Here is a 24,309-nt window from a genome sequence, read left to right on the forward strand (position 1 = left end):
ATGTTATAATCCTTAAATATATGCTGGTATAACACCAAATATATTATGTTATAACCCCAAATAAATGTTATAACTCCAAATATATTATGTGACTTTTCACATTACAATTACACGCGTGCGTCAGCTTTTTTTTTTTAATTAACATAATAGGCTGAGCTTCTGAAAACCGTCTCTAAAAAAGACTAATTTTACAAAGACGGGTGAAAAATAAATAAGACTCTCATTATTTATCCTTTTATTTGGTTATACTTTAGGCTCGGAAAATTATGCCAATGAAAATCAAACTCAAGTCCCAATTGGTAATATGGCACATGTCGATGTTGATGTTGCCACCGAGACAAAACACGACTCTTAGTAGACTTATTTTAATTCACAAATTTTTGTATAAGGCATGAGAAATGCCTCTTAGATAACCCAATAATAGAAACGTTTAGCTTATGGGCTTCGTATTTTAATTTCGTCGCACCGTAAGACGGTTTCATACAAGAGGGGCTGATTTTAACTTGTGAGGTTAGAATTACTAAATGATTATTTAGTATCACAAACAAATTTCGAGCTATTTTTGTACGCTGGTATGTTCATTACTGATGCCAACATATATTATGAAGATTATCACATTCACAACCAAAACCAACTTTTTGATGAGCTAATTTGCTAAAAAGAAACAAATAGTTATCTATTTGGTAATACAATATTAAAAAAATTTTAAAAAATTTATAGAATAATTTCGCTAGAAAAATCAAATGTAAAGATTCATGCTCATACTTATCTAACTCCAAAGATTTTCTTCACAAAATTCAATCCCGAAGATTATATGGGAATAAATATTGTGACGGGATTTGAGTTTAAAAGAATTACCTTGGATGATTTGAATTTTGAGAACATTGCATTGTATTATAGTAAAAAAAAAATGACTATATGAATTCATTTACATATGATGTGATACGAGGATGTTTGTAATTATCTGCAACGAGAGTGAGTCGATAAAGGGGCGGCCTTACATTTTGTACGCGCCAAAAATAATTTGCGTGGTCTCAAAAAGAGCAACGGAGAGAATATCAACTTATAGCACCTTGTTTGCTTGCTTCTGCTTCCTTTCTCTTAGAGGAAGGAAAGACAAGACCTTCATCCTAACAAAACCGAGCAAATATATTGTAATAACCAAACATGGAACGATTTATACAAAAAATAAATTTAGTACGATTAACGTAAATCCCTATTCTTTTACATTTTGATCTTCGTAATTTATGTTAGTAGAAGATAGAAAGTGAAGACATTGATCTACATTAGGGCAAAGGTCGGTCACAGCCCACCCACAAAAATCACCGAAAGTTTAGTTTATATGGTGTATGTGACCCACAAATTATTTTAACTCAATGTTCTACTTGCCCATTGGTCTTGGAATTAACACGAAAAAGCTGAACAAATGTGCTAAAATTCTTCTAATTTCAACCCCCTCATCTAAAATATTTGTTGAGATGTTAATATGAATGTTACTGGCTCCTCCTCACCTGAATCTGGGATTCGCCTAACACTATCCGTTGCAAGAAGTTCGAAGACAAATTACCTAGGCATGTAATATATTTATATGGAACCAAGTAGTGGCTTGTTGGGGGAACTCAAGAGAGGACTTGTGGAAGGGCAAGCATTTAGTGGATTGGTCGGACAAAAAGAAGAAAGAGAAGTTGGTAGAAACAAAAAACCAAGACGAAGCGAGGAGGGTGGTAGTTGATGGTGTTGGAAATACTTCATATGTGAGGAAGATCCCACATCGCTAAAATATTGAGTTGTGGAATTGCATATAATGCTTGGTGAGTAATCCTCCTAATACCATATGGTTTTGGAAAATAGTGAACCTCATCAACTGTGTATGCAAGTCTACACTTATTACCCGTGGGTTTGTGAGCCCAAGCTTACTGGTGCCCCGTGGGTGTGTCCTCATGAGTGGGCCTGCGGAGTGATTATGTGACGAATTGTCACGGCCTAACAGATGTAAGTATAGAACACAAAATAGACATAGTGGTGAAGGCTCGATGAAACTTGAGACAACGTTAAAGACATTATGCTTTTGGTGCTACACTTACATTCATAAGAATCATCCCAATTTCAAATCCTAGTTGTATCAAGAGCCAGCTCATAATAAACAAAGGTATCTAGAATTAGACCATGAATGAGAGAAGATGTGGAATACTTACGAGACATAATCAGCAGCACAAAATATAGGCACCCTTCCTAATCCAGCACCTAGCCACTGCTTCCTTGGAGACGTTACTAGATCATCAGCATCAGATCCTGTTGCTGTCAAGACAAACTTCAAGAAGAAATATTGAGAATGTGGATTTAGGTAAACAATTGCTACTATCATTCAATTTGTCTGAATCAAAAGAGGACGTCAAGAGAAAAGCACATATCTAGTATTCTGAAGCTATGATTTTGATACAAAGGAAATAAGGACAATATGACCGCCTAATTTTATCAATTAGCAGAAGTCCAACAACTTTTGTGGCCAGAATATATTACTATTCCTTCGTGCAACATGCATGATATACAATAAGAAGTTGGTGATTTGATTTTCTTACCAAAATTCAAATGTTTACCAACCAAAAAATTAAGAATGTCTTACTAAAGATGTATACTTATTGAAAGACTATTAAAATTTATCCATCACATCAAAGTAAAAAACGCATTTCATGATCACACAATGGAAAACTGGTCGATCAAAATTACTAGTGGTTATGTTTGAACCAGCTAGTTGAGGAATTCAGTTAGTTTTGAATCTACTTTTGCATATTAGCATTTAGCTGCATATTGAATTAAAACACATTCAAGGATAAGAAACGAAGCCTAAAACAAACAGCAGCGAGCATTTCAATTGTTATTTGTACAGTGAGAACCTTTCCATGTAATAAAGAAGATATAGCTCCAAGACACAGCATAAAATCCAGTACAGATCTCACTCTCATGGATCATTCAACAAATGGTCTCTAAAGTTAACATACCACTTACAATATATATCAACGAAAAAATTAAACCCCGTGATAAAGAAGGGAAAGACAAATAAAAAATTAACGAAAATTCCAAGAGTAAAGGAGCAACAGAGAAACTATGAGATCTTTTTGTTCAGAGAATTAAAGTGAACATACCAGAGGCAAAAGAGTGGCCATAACAGCATAGCTCTCCAAAGGAGGAAAACAGAAAATCGCCAGCACACACGGGCTTCCTGAAAGCAAGCCGCAATTTTTAGGAAAAGACGCATCGGAAATTCCCCCTATCTAACACCACAGCTTTATTAAAACTACTTTCAGGTGTACATAAATATGCTATGCCTTCTCCACCCATTATCTACAAACTCACCACACCATGCTTCTTATTGCCTTTCTTCATACTTTTATCTCAAATTTCGAATATCTTTTCTTTCGAGAGCCCTTGAGCATCTTTGACCACTAAAATCAATAACTTGGTTTTTGAACCACCCAATCCTTGCCAAAGAAATTTCTTATCTTGTAACAACCGTTTGATAAAATTCCTAGACCACTAAGTCATCTTAGTGTCATACCACTTGAACAAATAGAAAACCTCATCCTAAGATTAACATATATCCAAGCTTTCTTTAAAGCACTAGATGAATCACGCTTGCAATTAAACGTTTCTAAAGGGATAGTGATGGGAAGAGGAAGAAATTAAACATTCTACAATTAGAAAACATAAAAAAGTCAACCAACAACCTCTAATAATAATCACTAAATTAAGTTATTATTCATATATCCCAGTTATGAACTAAATTGTTGCCAAAATTTAAGTCCAACATTGTGATCAAAGTGATAATAATCTCAACTTCTTCTATCTAATTATCCAATCTACATTTATCAGCTTGATTAGAGGAAGCAATAACCTAGATGGCTAGCAATTAGCATTAATAAATTTATGAAAACAATCGAAACGAAAACAATCGAAACTAATACAACATCATAACAAGTAGAGAATCTATCATTCAAAGATATATTAAAAATGATACCATCAACTTGAATCCAAGTTCCTAAAATTAGAAAGTAATTGAGAGTTGCCTCAAAAACTAATTGAATCAATCTGGAGAGTATGGCCTACTTTACAGTTACTTTAACCAATTGTGTGGGAGTAATCGAAATTCATATTTGAAATAAATGTGTAATACAACTTGAAATGTAGATATACAATGAAAATTTGATGTAAAAATAGTGTTAGATAATATGTTTGTTTTCAACTTGCATATCTGATGCGCCTGCTAGCAAAATCAAGAATTCGACAAAGACATGGGACCAAAATTGACTTGGATGGAGGGGCCGAGGGGTAAACCAAGATATGGTGTAATGGGATTTTCAAAACCACTTAGCTTTACCAGATGGAAAATATAAGTTGTAACAGACAATCTTAACTGGCAAATTTTTGTTTTGTATAGTTAACCCCATATCTTGGTATTATGGCTTCGGCATCCTTGTTGATGCCATTATGTTCTTTTAATTAAAATTATTTAAACACTAAAATGCAAGATAAAAAAGGCAAGTACAAAGAAACAAAAATCATAGTTGAAATTAAGGTAGTACTACCAAAACCAGCAAAAAATGCCCAATTTGATTCAAAGAAGTCCAGCCTCCTGTCAAGAGTCACTCCAGAAAAATTCCATTTGTACCTGACGGAGACATTGATTGTCAGAACAAAACTGATGCAAAGGAAATTCAACCAATAGAGAAAAAAAAGAAGGATGACGTACTCAAAACAGTAATAAGCATACATCCAGGAAAGAAGCAAGAAATAGAGTGCTTTTCCAGCATATGGAATAAAACCAGTGGCAAAAACCTGCACATATGACGGTAAACAATTAAGGAAAACTAGAAACCCATCTTTTCATTTTACTCTGTCCTTTTTTCTCAGGGTTGGGTTTGGGTTTGAGTTGGAGTTGGAGAAGAAAGAACACAGCAGCTCATGTTTTGCATCACATTATGTACAGATGCCAAGTTAACTAAGAATGATGTTTCACTTACAAGCCTGTGATAACATACACATAAATGCATGAAGTAAAAAATGTGATCGACCAGAAATAATAAGTCTCACCTCCAGAAAGAATAAGGTCAAGAGGAGAAATGAGTATACTTGCTCCCCTATTCCAATCATGATCCTAAAAAAAGAAGAAAATGAATTAAAAGGAATTCAGCAAATGGCACTTAATGCTAAAATGATACTTAAAAGTTTGTTGCTGATTATGATATGATCCTAATAATATCAAATATGCAAGTCAATCCTCTACAATATTGACCAGGAAAATGCAAAAGATTTTTAGTATACAACTGCCATTTTTACAATTTTTTATAATTTCAGCCCTGAAATAAAAAGAAACACAATAAGAAGAGACAAATAGCAATGACATATAGTGTCAATGAAAATATAGACGATTTTAAAGTGCTCAAAAAGCGTCGAGCTTTACTATGATTCAAAATTACGTTATGATTTTTGGTTGTATTGATTGACTATATTTTAGCTGAATTTACAATTTTTTGTTAACTCCGCCCCTACTGCTCTAGTGAGTCGAGGTTATGGGTTTTTGGCCAATAAGAACCCAAAGGAAAACATCATCACTCACAAAACCAAAAAACGGACAAAAAACATCTTCACCTGCTTCCACATTCATCACTTCATCGTCTTCTTTTTTTCTGTTGAGATTTTAAGACAGAAAAACTTCAACCCACCTTTATTGTCTCATTCCATGCTCTTTCTAAACCCAAATTCACAAAATATGAAAATATACAGTTCCCTTCTCAACTTGTTCAATTAAACAGTTACGTGAGTCAACCCACTTAGCTTGTTTAAGTCAAGTATCTATAAAATTAAGAAAAAAAATCATCTTTTCGCGCCTAATCTTGTTTTACAATTGTATTAATTCATATTTACCTACCACAAACATTTCACTATATTGAATGAAGTAGCACTATTTGTTATCTATATTTTTAATTGAAATATGATTACATACATGTTTCAAGTTTAACATTTTATTACTCCAATGCCAATAAGTGGCTCCACCTAAAGTGAGGCATGGGGTTTGCATGTATGGATTCACGCTTGTGATACCCTGGTTACTTGTTAGAAATAACAAAGGTTTTTCCGATTGACTCTTGGTAGCAAACATCATATGAAACTTTACGTAAATATATGTTTCAAGTTATATTGATGAAAAAGCATCAACCTTATTTTTAAAAACTCAAGGTACCCTGATGGACTAATCCATTTAATGGTTAAACTCGTGTAGACTAAGCCAAGTGTGTAATATTCTCAACATTTACTAACTTAATATTTATTTGATTCACCATATTTGACTTGTCGTGTTGTGTTGTACATGATTGCTAGGTTACTTGGACTTTTTGTTTGACCTCAAGTACTTGTGTCAGATCCTTGACACTTCGCGCTTCGATATTGGTATGACACCTCAACACTTCAATTTGAAGAAAAAACATGGAAAGATATCATAATACAATGGACTCCGAAAATTGGGCAAGTAACCACTCCACCACAAATACCCAAGTTTGAGTAACATAGTATAATAGTCGACCAAGTACCAATTCGTGCATCAATATGATAAGTTGTTCGTATTGAATAGTAGGACACTTAATTGGTATCTTATAGAGGTAATATTCTCTTCAACTGATTGAGTGTGTTTAGATACCAAACAGAGGACGAAAGGGGTGGGAAGGGAAGAGGAGATAAATAAGTTTTCCTTCCATATATCCATTGTAGGAAGTTCTCTAACAAAATATAAAGTACATCACCTTTCTAATTCCTTTCCCTACACATTTTTTATCCAAATGCAAGAAACTCCATCCCCTTATTTCCTTCCCCTTCCATTCGCTCCATTTCATTCAACCCAAACAAAGCGTCTGGGAACTAATTTTTTTGTTTTTACTAATTCAAATTATTTGTTGATCGAACATAATTTGTTTCTTATTCTGATCCTCATTTTCTCCCGTGTATGCAATTATAATCTTGCATTTGAAAGTGTTGTTTCTCATTCAAATTGTTTTATCTACTTATTTCAATTGCAGAGATGGCTAAAGAAGAAAAGCCTCTAAAAACAAGTTCAAATAATTGAAAGAAGTGGGACAAATTTGAATTTTACCCTCCAAGACCAGCTGGCTTATCTAAACCAGGAGTTTGCGCAAGTGATGCCTTTTTTTCACATGTGGTTACAACAGCTGAAGGCTTACTTTTTCCCATTGCAATGAAACCCTGCTTAGCTATATCATTGTACCTATATTGAAAAAATGTTGAAACCAAAAATTAAAAGCAAATTGTAAGGAATGTCACAAAATGAAAAAAGAATTTCTTCCAATAATCCACTCTTGTTGCTCACTTAAACTTAATCTGGTACCTTATGGTATTATACCTTGCCTTTACCTTCATAAGATAAAGGGTATGCTTTCTTTAACCTTTGTTTTACTTATTATCTCTTATATGATCTTTTTGGCCTTTATTTGCACGTATTGCACTTGCACAAAATTAGATATGTGTCCTAACTCCTAGTGTCTCAAAAAGAAGGTTATATGTGATATGTCCACTGTCCAAGTGGCTCATACGGCAATATGTAAAAGTTCTGTTTTTGATCTAAAATAAAGTGTGAAGTGTTTTAACCATAACCAAGTGTTTATGATCCAACGAGAACACTTGGCTGAAATGAAGAGTTAGAGTTTCATAGGTTGTTCTCTTTATGCAATGCATGGCTTATATTTAAAAGAAAATGAAATAAATCTTTGATAAATTACAAGCCAAAACTCTAAAGTCCACTAAAACTCCCAAAAAATCTAAATTACAGTTTCCTTTTTTTTTTTAATAAAAACCAAAAAACTGTCCCAATATTAATTAAATGTGATTTTTCTAACCCAAAGCCCAATTGTCTTTAGTTTTCACCAACCTGATTAAATAGTACTTTAACCCACTAAAAATGGCCTTATCTACTCACAAAAACCATGGAAGACCATCTTCAAAGCTTCACATGAAAAAGCTCTACCTAAGGAAAAGATCAACTAGCAGAAAGTGACCACCTAAATCTTCTAAAAAGGGTCGAGTATGAGGTTGCAAAGGTTGATGTATAAGTATCTGATGTCAAAATATAAAGATGATCCAAACATTCAAAACAGATAACTAAGAACTTACCAGATACCGCTGAGTATAATGCTGGACACGTACAATGGATAGAACCATAATAGCTGCATCAATTGAACAAACAATATTTTTCAAACTCAGAAGCTTTCAAATAAATCTGCAAGACAATTTATTTCAGTGAAATAGTCCACACAAGCAAAGATATAAGCCATGCACCATTTAGTCTTTCCACTAGTTGTCAAGTTAACAACAAATTAAAAACACCCAAGAAGAATATAATAGGGAAAAAACCAAAGCCACCTCATGTACGAGGTAATGTACCAACCACAATGAACAAGGAGATAAAATGATAAGGGTTCATAGACGTAGGAATGACTAAACCCAATTGTCCCATTATAAACTGAAAAGCCAGTTGAATAAACATTTAAATATGTAATTGAAAATGTGACCTATATGACATAAACCACATAAATCAATAGCACAAATAAGAATTTTTCAAATTTATAGGCTTGCGTCTAGGTTCTAAGGACCTTTTGCGCCTTGATGCACCTCGTACTATTTAAAATGAAGCAAATGCCTACGATGCACGGTAAAACTCAAAATCTCTGGATGTGACCACCTCAACACATAGTGGAACAATGATTGGATAACCACTTTTCGATCAGGTGGTTTTGTGGCTGATATAGTTTATATTACACTCACTAAGATGCCTAACAAATTACAAAAGACTTAAGTTTGTGCCTAACGTCTATCAAATTAATCATCTCTCAAATTTCCCCTGATTATAGGTGAAATCCTCTTTTCTTGAGCATAATTCCAACATCATCTAAAGAATTACAAGTCTCCTTTCTTCCCTCGTTACCCAATCTAGCAAATGCAAGGGTGATTGGTGGTCTTAGTAGGTTCATCACATAATATAACAGTGGAGGTGTGTAGAGTTTACTACAAGCAATCAAACATAAACACACTCACATAGACGAGTTGTATCAAAAGCTTTCTTGTTGTTGAATAAAGAGTCAATAATACTCCATATTTGCATACTTCTTCATATATGATATGAGGGCACTCATCAGGCAATATCCACTGCAGCGCAGGAACGAGAAATGATTTCAATATAGATATACTGCAATAAGAACATAAATGAAAGATATTTCAATAGATAAGGCAACTTAAGTGTAACAACTATCATGACAATTATGGAACATATGACCAACTTTATCTACATCCTGTAAATTTTATCCAAAAGAATTGCAAAAAAATTTTGTGATAAGGCGTATTCAAAATAGGTTTAGATTTTTTAGATGTCTTAAAAGATCAACATCAAATTGGATATTTTCAAAAACTAGGCCAAATATCGAATCTCACTTTTGAATATCAAGATATATGATCATTTTTAATGTATTTTCTTCTTTTTATAGTCATTCATTGTTTGTTGTAGTCTACAATTCAAATATTCAGTTCATTGGTTTTGAATTATAATTGACTATAGTAAAATAACTTGTTACACATGTGCATTTGTTATTTACGTGAAGTTATTATTAGAGGTCAATCGGAAACGTCTTAATTTTACCAAGGTAAGGGTACAAAAGGTTAGGATGTTGGCTTGGCTTGGCTTGTGGCTCTACGCAAATAAAACATAATGGAAATTCTTCAAACTCGTCACCCCAATTTGGCTCTCAACCCGAAACAATGTCATGTGCCATAAAAGTCAAGAGTTTAATAATCATTTATTCTTCACTGTGATTATGCAAAAGAGGATTGTGGGATCGACTCTTTCTCATCAAATAGGAATCTTGGATTGCTCCACGACATATTTGTGATTTCTTGGGAGATGAAATTTTATGGCTTCGGGCCTAACAATATCCTAATTGAGCTTTGGAATAAATGTCTCTTGGCTACCATTTGGTCAATTTGGTTATATAGAAATCATCATATTTTAAGAGATCAATTTTTCATTGTTGGGAGAAAATTATTCTTTTACCATCTTTATAAATAAAAGGTTTTGCATTTTAGTGATATTTCTCTTGGATATCCTTATCGAAGTGAACTAAGGGTTATTTTGTAAGTAGTTTTATGGACGGGACATCTTGTCCCTTAAGTGTACTTTCTATTTTTACTAATAAATTTTCTTTATCAAGAAAATCCCTATAAATTTAATGAGTTTGTGACCAAGACTAAAAGACTATTTCCAAAATAAGAAATGTGGCAAATTCAAAGGGGCGGACTAAAGTAGTAAGTGTATCAAATTTAGAGAAACAAAGGGAGTACTTTAATGCGGATCCAATAATATTTAGGTATAGCACCCTACAACAATAACAGCAATGTCAGAGTTGTAATGCCAAAATATTTAGGTTGACTATATGAGCCAATATATCAGTTCTAATAGTCGTCTTACATACCATCCAATCCGATTTTCTACCATCTCAATCAGTAAATCTATATCCTTCATATTCTTTTTCAGTACCACCGTATAAATTTTATAGCTATTCTAATAAGCATAGAACTTGAGAAGAATAAGTGGACTAAATTCTCAATACTCATTATAACATCAATTAACTCACTCCTAAAAAAACCAATGTAAAGTTCCAAAGAGAAGAAATCAAAGATACAAGAGAAAAATGCAGATTCGCTCGATGCTAATTCCCAATAAAAATTCTACTTCATTCCTCAAAATGTCATTGTTTTATGAACATCCTGAAGGAGAAGCCTTTCTCTTCAAAGGGGGACCCAAAAAAAAAAAAAGAAAAACCTTCGAGAATATACCATTACATATTGTAATTCCTCTCAAAATTAACATCCTTAACAGATAGTGGTTTTAAAAGGCATTATATCATTGCTGCATTACCCAACACCATTAAGTGGCTCACGCCTCATGAACTCATTTGATCGAATACTATTATACGAATCAGTATACGGTAAAAACGCTCAGTGCTCTATTACCAAATGCTTCCATATATAAGCAAAATTCAAATTGCTTTTACAAAAATCAAGTAGTTCGAATCATCTTTACATCAAGCAGCTAAACCGGAGAGGAATGGGTTAGACTATGAATACCTGCCCAGAAAAATAAATCCATGGAAGAGAAAACATTGACTAGTTCGAATCAAAAGGCTTCTTGACCTGTAAAAATGGACTAACTTAATTCAACAAAGCAAAAAAGAAAAAATTAAGCAGAATATTCAAACCCATGGGAAACAAAAAGAGATAAAGGTCAAACCTTGAACACGATAAGACGACCTTATGAAGGCAACACGCCTCTTTGAAGCCATAGCACCATAAAAGTGAAGCTTGCTTCAGTTTTGCTATGACAATTGATCCCTTTGCCGGACTAGCCGTTGTGCAGCCAGTGGCGTCGGAAGGGGACGCCGGCATAATAGGGTGTTGTAGACAGTCGCTTTGTGCCAATACCGACGGAATTTCAAAGTGATCAAGATTCTGAATGTCTGTTGAAATCCAATTTCATGTATCACATAAACATGTGTACTCGATTCGCCTTCTGAAATGTACAGTCGAAATCACAATTCACAAACTAACAACTCGAATTCAGCAAATAATTTAGTACCAATCATAAGGCAATTTCGCAAATTTATGATGGTAAATTCCAGCCAAAACCCTAATTTTTCAAAATTAAATTTATCATCAATCAAGTGTATCAAATCAAGGATAAACCTTCTCGCTTCTACGTAATAAAATTATCTTTTTATTTAATTTTTTAATAAAATTTCTCTCAGAAAGTTATCATGATTCATGAGACATGAAGTATTAAATAATTTGGTCTATGAGATCACTTATATTTGATCGCCTAGGATTTGTGTAAATTAATATAAATTCACATAAACTAGATTTGGGCTGGATTTTTAGAGCTATTTTTATAAAAGATGGTTTTAAATAAAAATTTGTATTGTCTTAATGGACTTTAAATTATTTGGATTAGGTTTTGAGACAAGGACATGATAAATGGGTCAGTCCACTATGTGATTAATTTTAAGATTTATGTGATAACATGTATGTGATCACTGATCACTTTTAACTTTTTGTGTTATTTTAGTAGGAATATAACAAGTTAATCGCTATGATTATACTCTCCTTCAATAATCTTATTTCTTCACAAAATTCATTCTAACGTATTACCATTTAAACATGTGTTATTAAGTGGTATTGGAAAATTGTATAGAACAATTTTTTTATAATCAAACTTTCATTATCATGGTAATGACATGATACAAATCATGAAAATTTACACTACAAATTATTCTTATTGTTTTTAATGCTGCAAACTTTGAGTTGATGTGGTTTTCTTATCAAATGTTATGACAAAAACATTGAACATGTATCAAATTTTACTTTTTATGAGCAAACTTCAAACGGACGTCATTTATCACTTGGTTGTAAGAATTGGGCAAATAATATATCATTGAAAATCTCTTAAAGTCTAGTTTTTAATACTGCAAACCTTACAATAATGTGATTTTCTTATCAAAAGTTATGGGTAAAAGAGTAAACATATATATCAACCATATTGTTTCGATATTTAATTGTAGTTCAAAGTGCTTTTAGAGAGCATTTATGGAGATAGAATTATGAAATCATTAACGGTTCATTTGGTAATCAATATTAAATGGTGGAAATAGTAATGGTAAAATTAATGTAATTTTGATTAGAATATCTCTTGACAAACTTAGTGATCATACTTACTCTGCGTTAATAATCTTATTTTTTTCATAAAATTCATTATATGCATTACTATTTGAGCATGTAATATTAGGTGGTAATAAAAAAAAAAATAAATTTATACAATCATTTTCATAACCATGGAAATAAAATGATAAATATTATATGAATATTATGAAAATTTATACTACAAATTATCCTCGTTACCGCCTATTAGTATCGTTAACCAAACAGAAGGTAAGACTGCCAATCTGCCATTAAAAAGTAATACTCCATAAAAGGTGATGACAACTTATAGGAAAGCCTTTTGTTTTAACTAACCGGTAAGGTGAATGGGATAACACTCTCGGACTCCCGAGCCTGAAGTACTAATCACTGTATGACTCCTGCATACTCCTACCATGGATAGTGGAGCTCTGAACATTCATCAATGTCGGAATGCCACCATGTCCTCATTCCTTGAAATCCCGGTCTATCCTCTTTCTTCATTCCCAAGAACTCTAAATTGCGATACTCTTTTAGCAAGACGCTGTTTACCATCCAAATTACTTTGTGCTGCCAATACTCGAACCCCTCGCTCAATTTCTCGTTCGGCAAGAGATGCTGCCATTAAAAAGCTCCAGCAATCTTCTGAATTAAATTACGCACTTTCAAGGTTTGTGTAATTCATCCTTTCAATTCCCATCCCTAAAAAATTTCTTATTTCTTGCATAACTTAGTTGCATTTATCTTGTTGGGTTACTTGGGTTCCATCTTTTATGTGGGTTATAAACATGAAAAAAACAAATTTTGTAAAACATGATGAATCTTTGCAAAACTTATTGCAGTGCCATATCTCAAATTTATCATTTTTATGTACCTTAGTTGCACCCATCTTGTTGGGTTCCATTTATGGGTTTTTGTGGGTTAGTGGATTTTTTTTGAATATGTTAATTTTGGGATGATTTATCCCACATCCACAAATTGAACATAGTGTGGAGTACTTCTTCCCATTACCATATGATTTTGGGATGGTATATATATCTCCTTGGCTTATGAAGTATGTGCACCTCGTGTTTTCCCGATTACATGCTGACATTCACAATAAGATTAATGGATTAGTTATAAGAAGCTTGATGGTTATAATGTTTTGTTTAAAATGCCAATTTCTTTGAAAGAGAGTCACATTACGAGATTCAAGAAGCTATGAGGACCGAGGAGATACTTTCTTCTTGTTCTGCTCATTAATTTATATGATTAACCTGATTTAAAGTTTCATTCATTGATTAAGAGCAAAATCAAAGCGGTTCCAAAGAAAAGTAGAGGCCTAGGGTCTCAACTTTCGAGCTTGTAATGTATCAAGCAAGACAGGGAAGGGGGCCAGGGGGAATTTTTAAAATCTTAAGAGGGACATATTGCTTTATTTACTTGAATGTTTAATCAAATATTCCCACCATATTCTAATATAAGAAGTGGCGATTGGCTAGTTAGGTTATCTGCAAACAAAAAGATCACGGATGATATACTTTTGAGGAACATATTGCTTCTAGTTGGATAAACCCTTCATATTTTTGAATATGTGCAAGTATCTCTTATTGATATTGGGGTAAATCATATCAAATGGAATGAAACCAGATTTTTGGTAAGGAGTTAATGCTAGTGAGGGGTTTGAAGGTGATACTCATCTTAGTGGGTGGAGGTTTGGAAGTCGGGGACATGTCAAGTTTGAGAGATGGTGCAATTGGGGCATTGCGTTGAACTACTGTGTTGACATTGGTGATGCTGAATGGTAGGATCTGTGGTGGTGAGGTCGTTAAAGGCGAAGAGAGCCGGGAGGGGGGGGGGGGTTGAGGTAAATCATCTAGTTAGAGAATTTTAGGGAGGATGGGGGTGTGGACTGTCATGCTGTGGAGTTTTGGAGAGCAACACTGAAAAGGGAGTAAATACATGTAAAAGATGAAACCAAACAACAGTGGGGACATAATTCTTCATTCTCTTTCCGTACAACCAATAGCCATTTAGATTTGTTCCATATTAAATGCTACTATGACTGAAAACTGAAGCGTTGCACTAATAGTCATTCTAACTATGGTTAACTCCAAGAAATCATGAACCTGATAGTGTGGTTTATCAAATTTTCCGATAGCAAATGAAATTTGATCACTAGTATTAGTATTCTATCGTCAGATAATCTATTGGCTGAAGCAAACCAACACAGTCCTTTTATTACTAAGTGTACCAATTATGGTAATTTGTTTTCTAAGTGTTAATTAGTTGTGTTGATCTACTAACTTATAGGTATGAAGGCATCTTGATGGTACCTGATTTAAACATCATATTACGCAATCTTGGAAGGTCAAGGAGGTGGAAGGATCTTTCTCAGGTGTAATACTCTATAGCTTCGGTGCATTTTTGCAACATTAGAATTGTCCATAAAAAGAAATTTATTATTTAATATATCTCTGTAGTCTGCATTTGATGTGGCAAATTGGCAAAACCATAAGATACTTATAGCTTCTTTGTGATGCCTAACTATGTATTAGTTTTCTATCTTATTAATCTTCTTTTATGTTATGAATGGATTATATGTTTTTAAAACTCGCACTCACCAACTGTTAATCAGGGTGATATAGATTTGGTAGTTCAGATGTGCAATTGTGCATTCCTTGATTACCTACTTTGGCTACTTACCTTTGTACTTTCTGAACCTAGTTTATTTGAAATTCAATAACTAGATTTAACTATGTTGAAATTTTCCTATTTGTTAGGATTATTAATAATCAGTCTCCCAGTTGAAAGTTTGTGCATACAATCATACAATGGTTCTCGTTCCTTTCTCTATGCCTGAGTAACTTCTCTTTCTGCTGCGTGAGTGAATCAACTCGCTGTGAATTGTTTCAAGACAAGCTCTTACCTGTGCACATGATATTGTTTATCGACTTTAGATATTTGCAGTCTTGTAAATCCAGCACTGAATTTTGTTGGTTATCCCTTCTTAGAGATCAGACACAATTGGTAGTCCCAGGAACGTCATCTTTGAGTTTCTCCGAACTTAAATTGGCATATAGTCTAAATACTGTTAATCTAGGGTGAAGCTCAATTTCTGAAAGGGGGAGCATGATAAGTTTGTCTTGTCCTGTCATAGGCGTTCGAACTTAAAATATTTCAATAAGGGAAAATGGACCCAACCACCCAAGTCTGTATGTCTTCACAGATTCGTCAGTCTTTAGCTATGTGAAGAACCAAAATGTTATTTTTCTATCTGTATGTCTTCAAAGGGTTTCCTGAAAGCATAGTAGTAAAAATTTATGGATTTTCTCAAGATTTGACAACTAATACAGTTGGTTTTCAATTGTTTGTATCTGTCAAATTTATTCAGAGTCAGATTAGAGTTGACTTCATAGTGCTTTTTTTAGTATTCCTGTTTGCTTTTCACTTTTCCTGTCCTTTTTATACGTTCTCAACAGCTATATTTATATTCCAATCAACTTTTTGTTTCTTCTCTCCAACAGGTTTAGTGCTCCTACCAGTATTGCTAATGTTCCTATAGTGCAAATTGCAGTGCAAATGTCCATACTTTGAGCTTGAGTTTTTTTTACCTACATGTATGCCTGTTTTGATTGCAGATGTCAAAGTTATACTCACAGTTGCTTGTGTTGATATCTTGCAGCTATTTGAGTGGATGCAAAAGCATGGAAAGATCAATGTTGCATCATATAGCAGTTACATAAAATTTATGGGGGAGAGCAAGGACATTTCAAAGGCTCTAATTGTTTACAAGACTATTAGCGATGAAGACATGAAAAATCATATCTCAATATGCAATTCTGTTCTCAGCTGTTTGGTTAAGAATAACATCTCTGACCGAGCAATGAGTATGTTTGAGGAGATGAAGCACAATGGATTGCGGCCAGATGTAGTGACTTACAGTACGGTATGGTTTAATATTAATATTACTTATTGTCAACAATTCATAGTGCTTCAATTAGTTTAAATGATGCGTAGAGAAGTATATTAGCTTCAAGGTGCAAGAATTTGATAGTTTTAATTGAAAATATTATAGGGTGATTTGAAATGATAGATCTAGTTTATGTGGGGTGTCGGGATAGTCAAGTTTAAATTTTTGAAAGCTATTTAGTTTGTTGATTCATCTACTACATCATCTTAGTTGCTGGCAGGTTGCTTGAAAGTAAAACGTGGATACATGAAGGCACAAGAGCTGATTAAAGAGATGGAACATAATGAGATTTTGATGGATGCTGTTACTTATGGGACTGTTATAGCTGTATGTGCTTCAAACGGTCGATGTGAGGAGGCACATATGTACTTTATCCGCTTGCAGGCTGAGGGTCATTCTCCAAACATGTACCATTACAGCTCATTACTAAACGGGTATGCTGTGGATGGTGACTATATGAAGGCTGACAAACTTGTCCAAGATATGCAATCTGCAGGACTTTTGCCAAATAAGGTCAGCATTCTAACTTCTATGTCATTTGTTCGAATGATTAAGAGATATTAAGGAATCAGTTTTCGTGGCGCAGACATAAAATGACAAGTAAGCACAAGCATATAAAAAGTTAAAAACTGTGGGATCCACTAATCCAAGTATTAAACATACATATTATGCGTGTATATAAAAACACCAGTAAAGTAGTGGTGTGTAACTCATCATTCATATCAGTAAATTTTAACCTGGTGACTTGTGTATTAAGACTATGCACTCTCAAATATCTAAATCGTAAAGATCACGTCAGGTCAAAACACAACATTAAAGAATTTTTCTTGTTATCCTTTGAAAAACAATTTTTTTTTTTGCATATTGTTTTCTGTTTTGTTTTGTTTTGTTTCTTTTTGAGTTTATTTTAGTTTAGTTTTTAATCTGAACATTGATGTTTGATCATTGATGTTTATTTGGATGTATGCATCTTCTGATATGTGCATTAGACAGAATCACAGAACCCAACATCCTCAATTAAAACTTCTTTGTAGATTATTTTTTTTTCTGTTAGTGTATGTCACTTGGTCCCTATATGCCTTTCAACTTCCAAAAATGTTAACTGGTTAGAACTAAGAATGCTATAAAAACTCTACAGCAGGACCCTTGAGTAGTGTTTTTTGTGCTGATTGTGCCATCATTTGCATATGTAGCGCTCCTGGAGGGGCTTGTATTTTCTGTGCTGTGCAGCTCAGATAATCAGCTTTAACAAGCATTTTTATTGGATTCTTTCATGTGTTTCATCAGCTATATTCTCTCTACAGGTCATTTGGACAACTTTGTTAAAGGTCTATGTCCGAGGAGGCTTGTTTGAAAAATCAAGATCAATGCTATCTAAGTTGGAAAATTTGGGCTTTGCAGACGAAGAGGTATTCAAATGATGAAAGAGATTTATTTTTGCTTACATAGTCGAATCCTTTTTTTTTTGTGTTGCACCGTCTTAGCTTTCCACCTCATGGTGACATGAAGCAATACAGGTTACGAATTTCAGCAAAGTTGAAGTAGTTCTGATTAAACATGTTTTTTGCTTTGGGTTCCTATGGACTACGTCAAATGTCCCCAACATTGTGCTTTGCTTCTTTTATACTTCGAGGAAGCACCTAGATCAACATTTAATGTAACCAGTCATTTACAATGATTAAGATAAGATTACAAGATTATAGAGAAGCACCAAAACGATTTGGAAAAACTATCCTTTACTGAAAGGATTCACTATAGGAGATCTACTTTTCATCTTTTCTTTTGCAGATACAAAACCACAAATTGACTAATTAGGTTTTATGGATTTTACAATACTTTTCTTGCAAACTATTACGTTGTTATTGTTATTTGAGTTCATAATTTCTTATTGCCTTCTAACCTTTTGACAGATGCCTTATTGTATATTGATGGATGGTCTTTCAAAATCTGGGAAGGTTGATGAGGCTAAATCAATTTTTGATCGGATGAATGAGAGACAAGTCAAATCGGGTATTATTCATAGTGTGCCTAATAGCGAGAAAATAAGATTTTTTTGATTTGACTTTATTGTAGTTGAAAATTTACCTCGTTGACCTATCCCAAAAATTTTCTGCGTCATGTGAATCTCAACTATTCTTTATCCCAGTGTAATTAATTCGCTTGTCAATTCGCCTTTTGATTTCGCGATTCACTCAAAATGACCCTAAAATAGCCTAAAACCGACCATATTTCGCTTATTTTGATTCGCGATTCACCAGGAGATTAGCGAATCATGTGACGGTGCTTTATCCTCTATTTGTCATTCACTCTCGTTTGCCTTTTTCTTCTCTGCTTTGTTGGATGAAACTTGTCCGAGGACCATCACCATCTTTCACAACTTCTCCTTGTCTTGCTTTCTTTCGCCTTCTTCTCAACCTTTTGCTTCCTGGGATGCTGTCTCGTTAACGGAACGCACCCAGCTCTTGTAACTTATTGTCTAATTGTCTTCTTCTCTGCTTATACTCTGCCTGGTCAGAGACCATTTCCATCTGTCACACCTTCTCTCAGTCTTCCCTTTTTGCTGCTGTCTTGGAAGCAAATTTAATTAGTTCAATTTAGTCCTATCATGGTTGACTTTTCTGGTTAGGTACCTGATATAAAATCTCCTGACTAATCTGTTCAGAACTTATGAGTTCAGCCCTTGATGATGAATCTGTCTTAATTTGTTCTTGCAGATGGCTATTCGTACAGTATTATGATTGCAGCATTCTGCAGAGCTGGGCATTTGGAAGAAGCAAAGAAACTGGCTAGGGACTATGAAGCTTTCTACAATAAATATGACTTGGTCATTTTAAATGTATTGCTGTGTGCTTACTGCAGAGCAAGTGATATGGAATGTGTGATGCAGACGTTGGGAAAAATGGATAAACTGGCTATAACTCCTGATAAATATACCTTCAACATTCTAATAAAGTATTTTTGCAAAGAGAAGCTGTATCTCCTTGCATATCGTACACTGGAAGATATGAGAAATAAGGGTCATCAATTAGAGGAGGTGAGCTTTTTTCATGAAAAAATTTACATGCGCCACTTCGTTCTAACCGTTTTGGGTAGCATTTCCATTTGCCTCTTCATTCTATATGTTGCATTTATGTCAGGAAAAATGGGGTTCGGGTCCAAATTTTCAGACCTTATGAATCTGAGTCTGGGTCTAGGTCCAATAAAAAATAGGGTTTGGTTCTAGCTAGACCCAACCACGCATGCCCATCCCTAGTTGTGGTGCGTGAATAGTCATTGTAGAAGCAGAATCAGCTTGATGCCATCAATATGCCATTCTGCTTCCAAGGAATGTACTTGTTGGAGTCTTTTTCCTACACTCTCCTTTCACTCAACAAAAATCAATCATCTTTTTGAGCGTTAACACTGTGTTTGGATAGAGAGAAATAGAGGGAAAGGAAGGGGAGGGATTTGAGATGATGGAGGATCCCTTATTTGGATAACAAAAAGGGAGAGGAGGGGTTTGGAGGGAAAATATGGAAAAATTTTGTTAAGACAATATTTCCTGAAGTGGAAAAATTTTGTGGGAAAGCACTCATTTTTCTTCCTTTTTCCTTTCCTTCCATTCTAAACAAACAAGGTACACTCTTCCTCCTTTCCCCTCTCCTTCATTTCTCTTCCTTCCCTTCCCCTTCCCTTCCTTTCTTTTATCTTTTAATTTGCTATCCAAATCAGTGTCAAATTATTTGCTAATAGCCTTGCTAATCGCGAATTGAAAAAAATAAATTGTAGTCGGTTTTAGGCTATTTTGAACCATTTTGAGCGAAACGCAAACTCAAACACTATGTTTTGATAGTAAATTAGGAGAGAAAAGAAAGCAAAAGAAGGGAAGGGAAAGAGAGGGACAAACTACGTTGTATAGGAAGGAAAAGGAAGGGAAAGAAAGGAATTTCATTTTCCTTCCAAATCTTTCCTCTTTTGGAGAGATTTAGATGTTAACAAAATGAAGGGAATTAATCCCTCTAAATCCCTTCCCTCCAAATCCTTTCCCTCTCTTTTTGCTATCCAAACAAGGGGATTCCATCCCTCCAAATCCTTTTCTTTCTTTTCCCTCCATTTCCCTCCATCCAAACAAGACCAAAAGGCGAACTAACTAGCGAATTATGTTTTACTGATCCAAACATAGTGTAAATGTTGGTTCTTTGAACCTGTATGGGCTTTGCAGGAAGTATTATCCTCTTTACTTCTACAGCTTGGTGGAGTTGGTGCGCACTCTGAAGCATTTTCTGTCTACAATATCTTAATTTCTAGTGAAAAAGCAATAAGCAATACCCTTCATGAGAACATCTTGCACATACTAATGGCAGGGATGGATTTGGACAATGCATTTGCAGTAGTCAAGGTTTGCTGCCATTCCTTTGTTTCATTGTTTTTTAGTTGTCATTCTGTCAGATTGTGATTGTTTATAACTTCCATTTACAGGATCATGCGAAATTTATATCATCAAAAGCCCTGAAAAAGTTTTTAGGAGTATTCTTAAGATCGGGTAATATAAACTTAATATACGATGTGGTGGAAGTTATTCACGGTTCTGGTCATAAGATTGATCAGGTAACAAATTTTTGGGAGAAGCTTTCTTATTATGATCAATAGATGTCATCATTGTCCGTGTTTTCGGAATCATATATATTCATTGGTTATTTTTTTTTCAGGATTTATTTCAGCTTGTCATATCGCGTTATATTACAGAACTAGAAAAGGAACCAGAAAACACAGAAACATTTTTTCGGTTTCTGTGGTGGATGCAAAGTCATGGCTATATGATCGAGCAATCAACAAGAAACCTCATCCTTAAGAACTTAAACTTAAGGAAGCACCCATTTGTAGCTGAGATGTTGGCAAAACCATATGCTATTAAACGCGCATCATGACCTTGTTGAAATCGTCTAGTTCTATTACACCTTGGTCCCATTCTGTGAGCGTGCTAGGGCATTCGTTGTCGCGTACTTGTAAATAATCTCTATCCCCAGGCAATTAGCCTAAGGAGCGGTAAACTAAAGTCTGCTTAAATGTACCATATTACGTGATTTAATGTATAGTCGTAGGAACATTTGTTGTCTTATGATATGCTCGGCTGGTTGATGCTAATACCGTTAGTCATGTTTTTTGTTTTAGCCGAGGAGCTTGCAACACTGATTTTCTTGCTTTCAACTACGATGTTGGAGAATCAATCAACCCATCTGAATCTCAATCGAAGATCAACCTATTCAATATTTGAATTTGGTTCTTAAGGCTTTGGCAAATTGAAATTCATATAATGAATATTTCAAGATTGTAGTTATTTATTTAGTTAATTATAGTATTAAGCATTGACATTAATTCTTAGTTTAGTTGATTAAGTTTTATACTAATTCCTTTATGGCTTTGTCATAGCTGCAGTGGGGAATCCACATGGGAGTCCGGCAAGGGCCCATCAGGGGTCTGACCTTGAAAAAAAGAAATGAATAAGCTAAAAACCCTAAATTTCTAAAAATAAGCATTTAATTTTCAAACCTGAGGTCTGATGTTGGTCATAGTTAATAACTAGAACAGAAGAATTGGTCAAAAAAGTCAAGAAGAGCTGGTCAAAAAGGGTCAACCTCTGTTCGCAATTACTAACTGTGAAAAGCTTGGTTTTCCTCTGTTTGTAGTTACGAACTGCGAATAGCTCTTTGACTTTTTTTGACCAGTTCAGTCTTCTATAAATACCAAAACCTTATAACTCAATTCATTCATTCATATTCACCAATTTATCATCCTAAGTTAAGGTAATTTTCCATAACTTAGATTAATTCTTTATTGTTATTGTTGAATTGAATTATTGTTGATTTTGTTAATGCTTCTAAATATATACAAATGAAATATACAACTAAATAAACATATATACATAGTCAATCAAAACACACAAAAACCTAAAGCTAACGATCATCACCTTCATCTACCCTATCCAACTGATCTGGTCTCCTACGCCTCCTACGATAGTAAGAGGTGTTCGTGTGTCGCTCTGGTAGGGGAGGGGACTGGTATTTTGATGGTTGGGATGGCCCAGCCTGTGAGGTCCCCGCAACGTCACTAGGGTATGACAAGTCCATCTCCTTCAAATGAACGTCATAAGGAGGAGATGAGACGTGCACATTGGCGGTAGCCGGTGATGACTCCGCAGCGACTTCCAGTATGAAGTGCTGGAACTGCGTGCCGAGAAGCATGCCATGCGCAATCTCCCTCACTGACTCCTCGTGGCTAGACCGGATCACGGCCGCACCTTGTGCCTGCAATTAATAGTTAGTTAATGTAACATTATATTATGTAATCGGCAACTGAATCATTTAAATGCAAATGAAGACTTACGAATTGGGTCCAATCCTCAACTGGAAAGGCTAGCAATTTTCCACTCATGTCATATTTAAAGCTTATATTTACGGTACATCTAGTGGGGTCCAGTCCAATCTTAGAACATATAAAACGTATAATAAAGTGATTCAAATTCATGTTCGAGTCGCATGCAAACAACCTACCTCTACCTCCAACATAATAAACTTTGCTACTACTTTCTCAAATAGAACCATTCCAAAAACATACTATATTGACACGAAATAATGCCATTTCTACATGAATACAAACAAAATCAACATCATCATCAACTTCATGCCAATACAACTACATTATATTCATTTGATTATAATCATTTTGATATATAAAGTAATAAAGTACATAATGTAACTAAGTTCATACATATATAATGTACATAAAATTGAACTAATAAATCAATTAATAACAATATATAATGTACATAAAATTCAAATAATAAATCAATTAATAAGTTCATAAGTAATATTTCTAATAACAACATCAAAATTTCTAATAATATATAATGTACATAACATTCAACTAATTCAATATGCTCATCAACAATAATACATCAAAAAACAACAAAATAAAGCTATTAAAAAAATTAAACATTACCTTGATCAGTTGTGGATGAATAAGAAGAGTATAGATTTTAGAACTAGTAACCTACATTTGAGTAAATAACCAAACTTCATAAAACCCTAAAAAACGATATATATATATATATATATATATATATATATATATATATATATATATATATATATATATATATATATATATATATATATATATATATATATATATATATATATATATATATATATATATATATATATATATATTCAAAAAACGCATAAAAGTTTACCTTTAAGCAAACTAGAGTATCCCAAATTAAATTTGAAGTGCCAAATTGAAAGAGGAATGTAAAAATTGATGGATTGAAGGTAGTCTTTGATTGGTTTTTGAAAGGGAAATGTCGAGTTTTAGTAGGTTAGGGTTTTGAATTTGGGAAAAATGGGGAAGAAGAGACCAGCAGCTGTGTTAATGCTCGATGGTGTTCGTAGTTACTAACTGCGAATAAAGTTAAACAAGTCAACTTGTTTGTTCGTAGTTATTAACTGCGAACAACTTCAAAAATTTAAACAGTAACTGCGAACAGTCCAAACCTCAAGTCTGAAAGTTACATGCTTATTTTTGAATGCAAGTTAAAT

At 34.0% G+C, this 24,309-nt stretch overlaps 2 protein-coding genes across 5 annotated transcripts; one reads left to right on the plus strand and one right to left on the minus strand.

The window, feature by feature from the left end:
- Window positions 1-838: 838 nt before the first annotated feature.
- On the minus strand, window positions 839-11,954 carry LOC130808972 (protein EI24 homolog). Of its 4 annotated transcripts, none has more exons than XR_009040758.1 (11): window positions 11,342-11,954; window positions 11,179-11,244; window positions 9,097-9,247; window positions 8,176-8,228; window positions 7,142-7,273; window positions 5,089-5,152; window positions 4,748-4,833; window positions 4,584-4,666; window positions 3,144-3,220; window positions 2,196-2,298; window positions 839-1,130 (listed from the first exon to the last, which is right to left on the minus strand). XR_009040758.1 is itself a non-coding variant. In XM_057674549.1 (11 exons), the coding sequence occupies exons 1-11, from the start codon at window positions 11,494-11,496 to the stop codon at window positions 1,064-1,066; spliced, it is 1,050 nt and encodes a 349-aa protein (XP_057530532.1). In that variant the 5' UTR covers window positions 11,497-11,950; the 3' UTR covers window positions 839-1,063. The 4 variants fall into 4 exon arrangements, 3 of the variants coding, with proteins under 3 accessions (XP_057530532.1, XP_057530534.1, XP_057530533.1); XM_057674549.1 differs by having other exon boundaries at window positions 2,196-2,311; window positions 11,342-11,950; XM_057674551.1 differs by having other exon boundaries at window positions 2,196-2,311; window positions 9,097-9,207; window positions 11,342-11,418.
- A 1,106-nt stretch (window positions 11,955-13,060) lies between these two features.
- On the plus strand, window positions 13,061-22,119 carry LOC130808973 (pentatricopeptide repeat-containing protein At1g10910, chloroplastic). Its single transcript, XM_057674553.1, has 10 exons — window positions 13,061-13,450; window positions 15,073-15,157; window positions 16,445-16,708; window positions 16,943-17,245; window positions 18,037-18,141; window positions 18,643-18,742; window positions 19,447-19,766; window positions 20,934-21,110; window positions 21,191-21,319; window positions 21,421-22,119. Exons 1-10 carry the CDS (start codon window positions 13,197-13,199, stop codon window positions 21,637-21,639), a joined length of 1,956 nt encoding a protein of 651 aa, XP_057530536.1. The 5' UTR covers window positions 13,061-13,196; the 3' UTR covers window positions 21,640-22,119.
- Window positions 22,120-24,309: the final 2,190 nt, after the last annotated feature.

This window comes from Amaranthus tricolor, chromosome 3 (assembly GCF_026212465.1).
Source record: "Amaranthus tricolor cultivar Red isolate AtriRed21 chromosome 3, ASM2621246v1, whole genome shotgun sequence".
In the NCBI taxonomy this organism is placed as follows: Eukaryota; Viridiplantae; Streptophyta; class Magnoliopsida; order Caryophyllales; family Amaranthaceae; genus Amaranthus; species Amaranthus tricolor.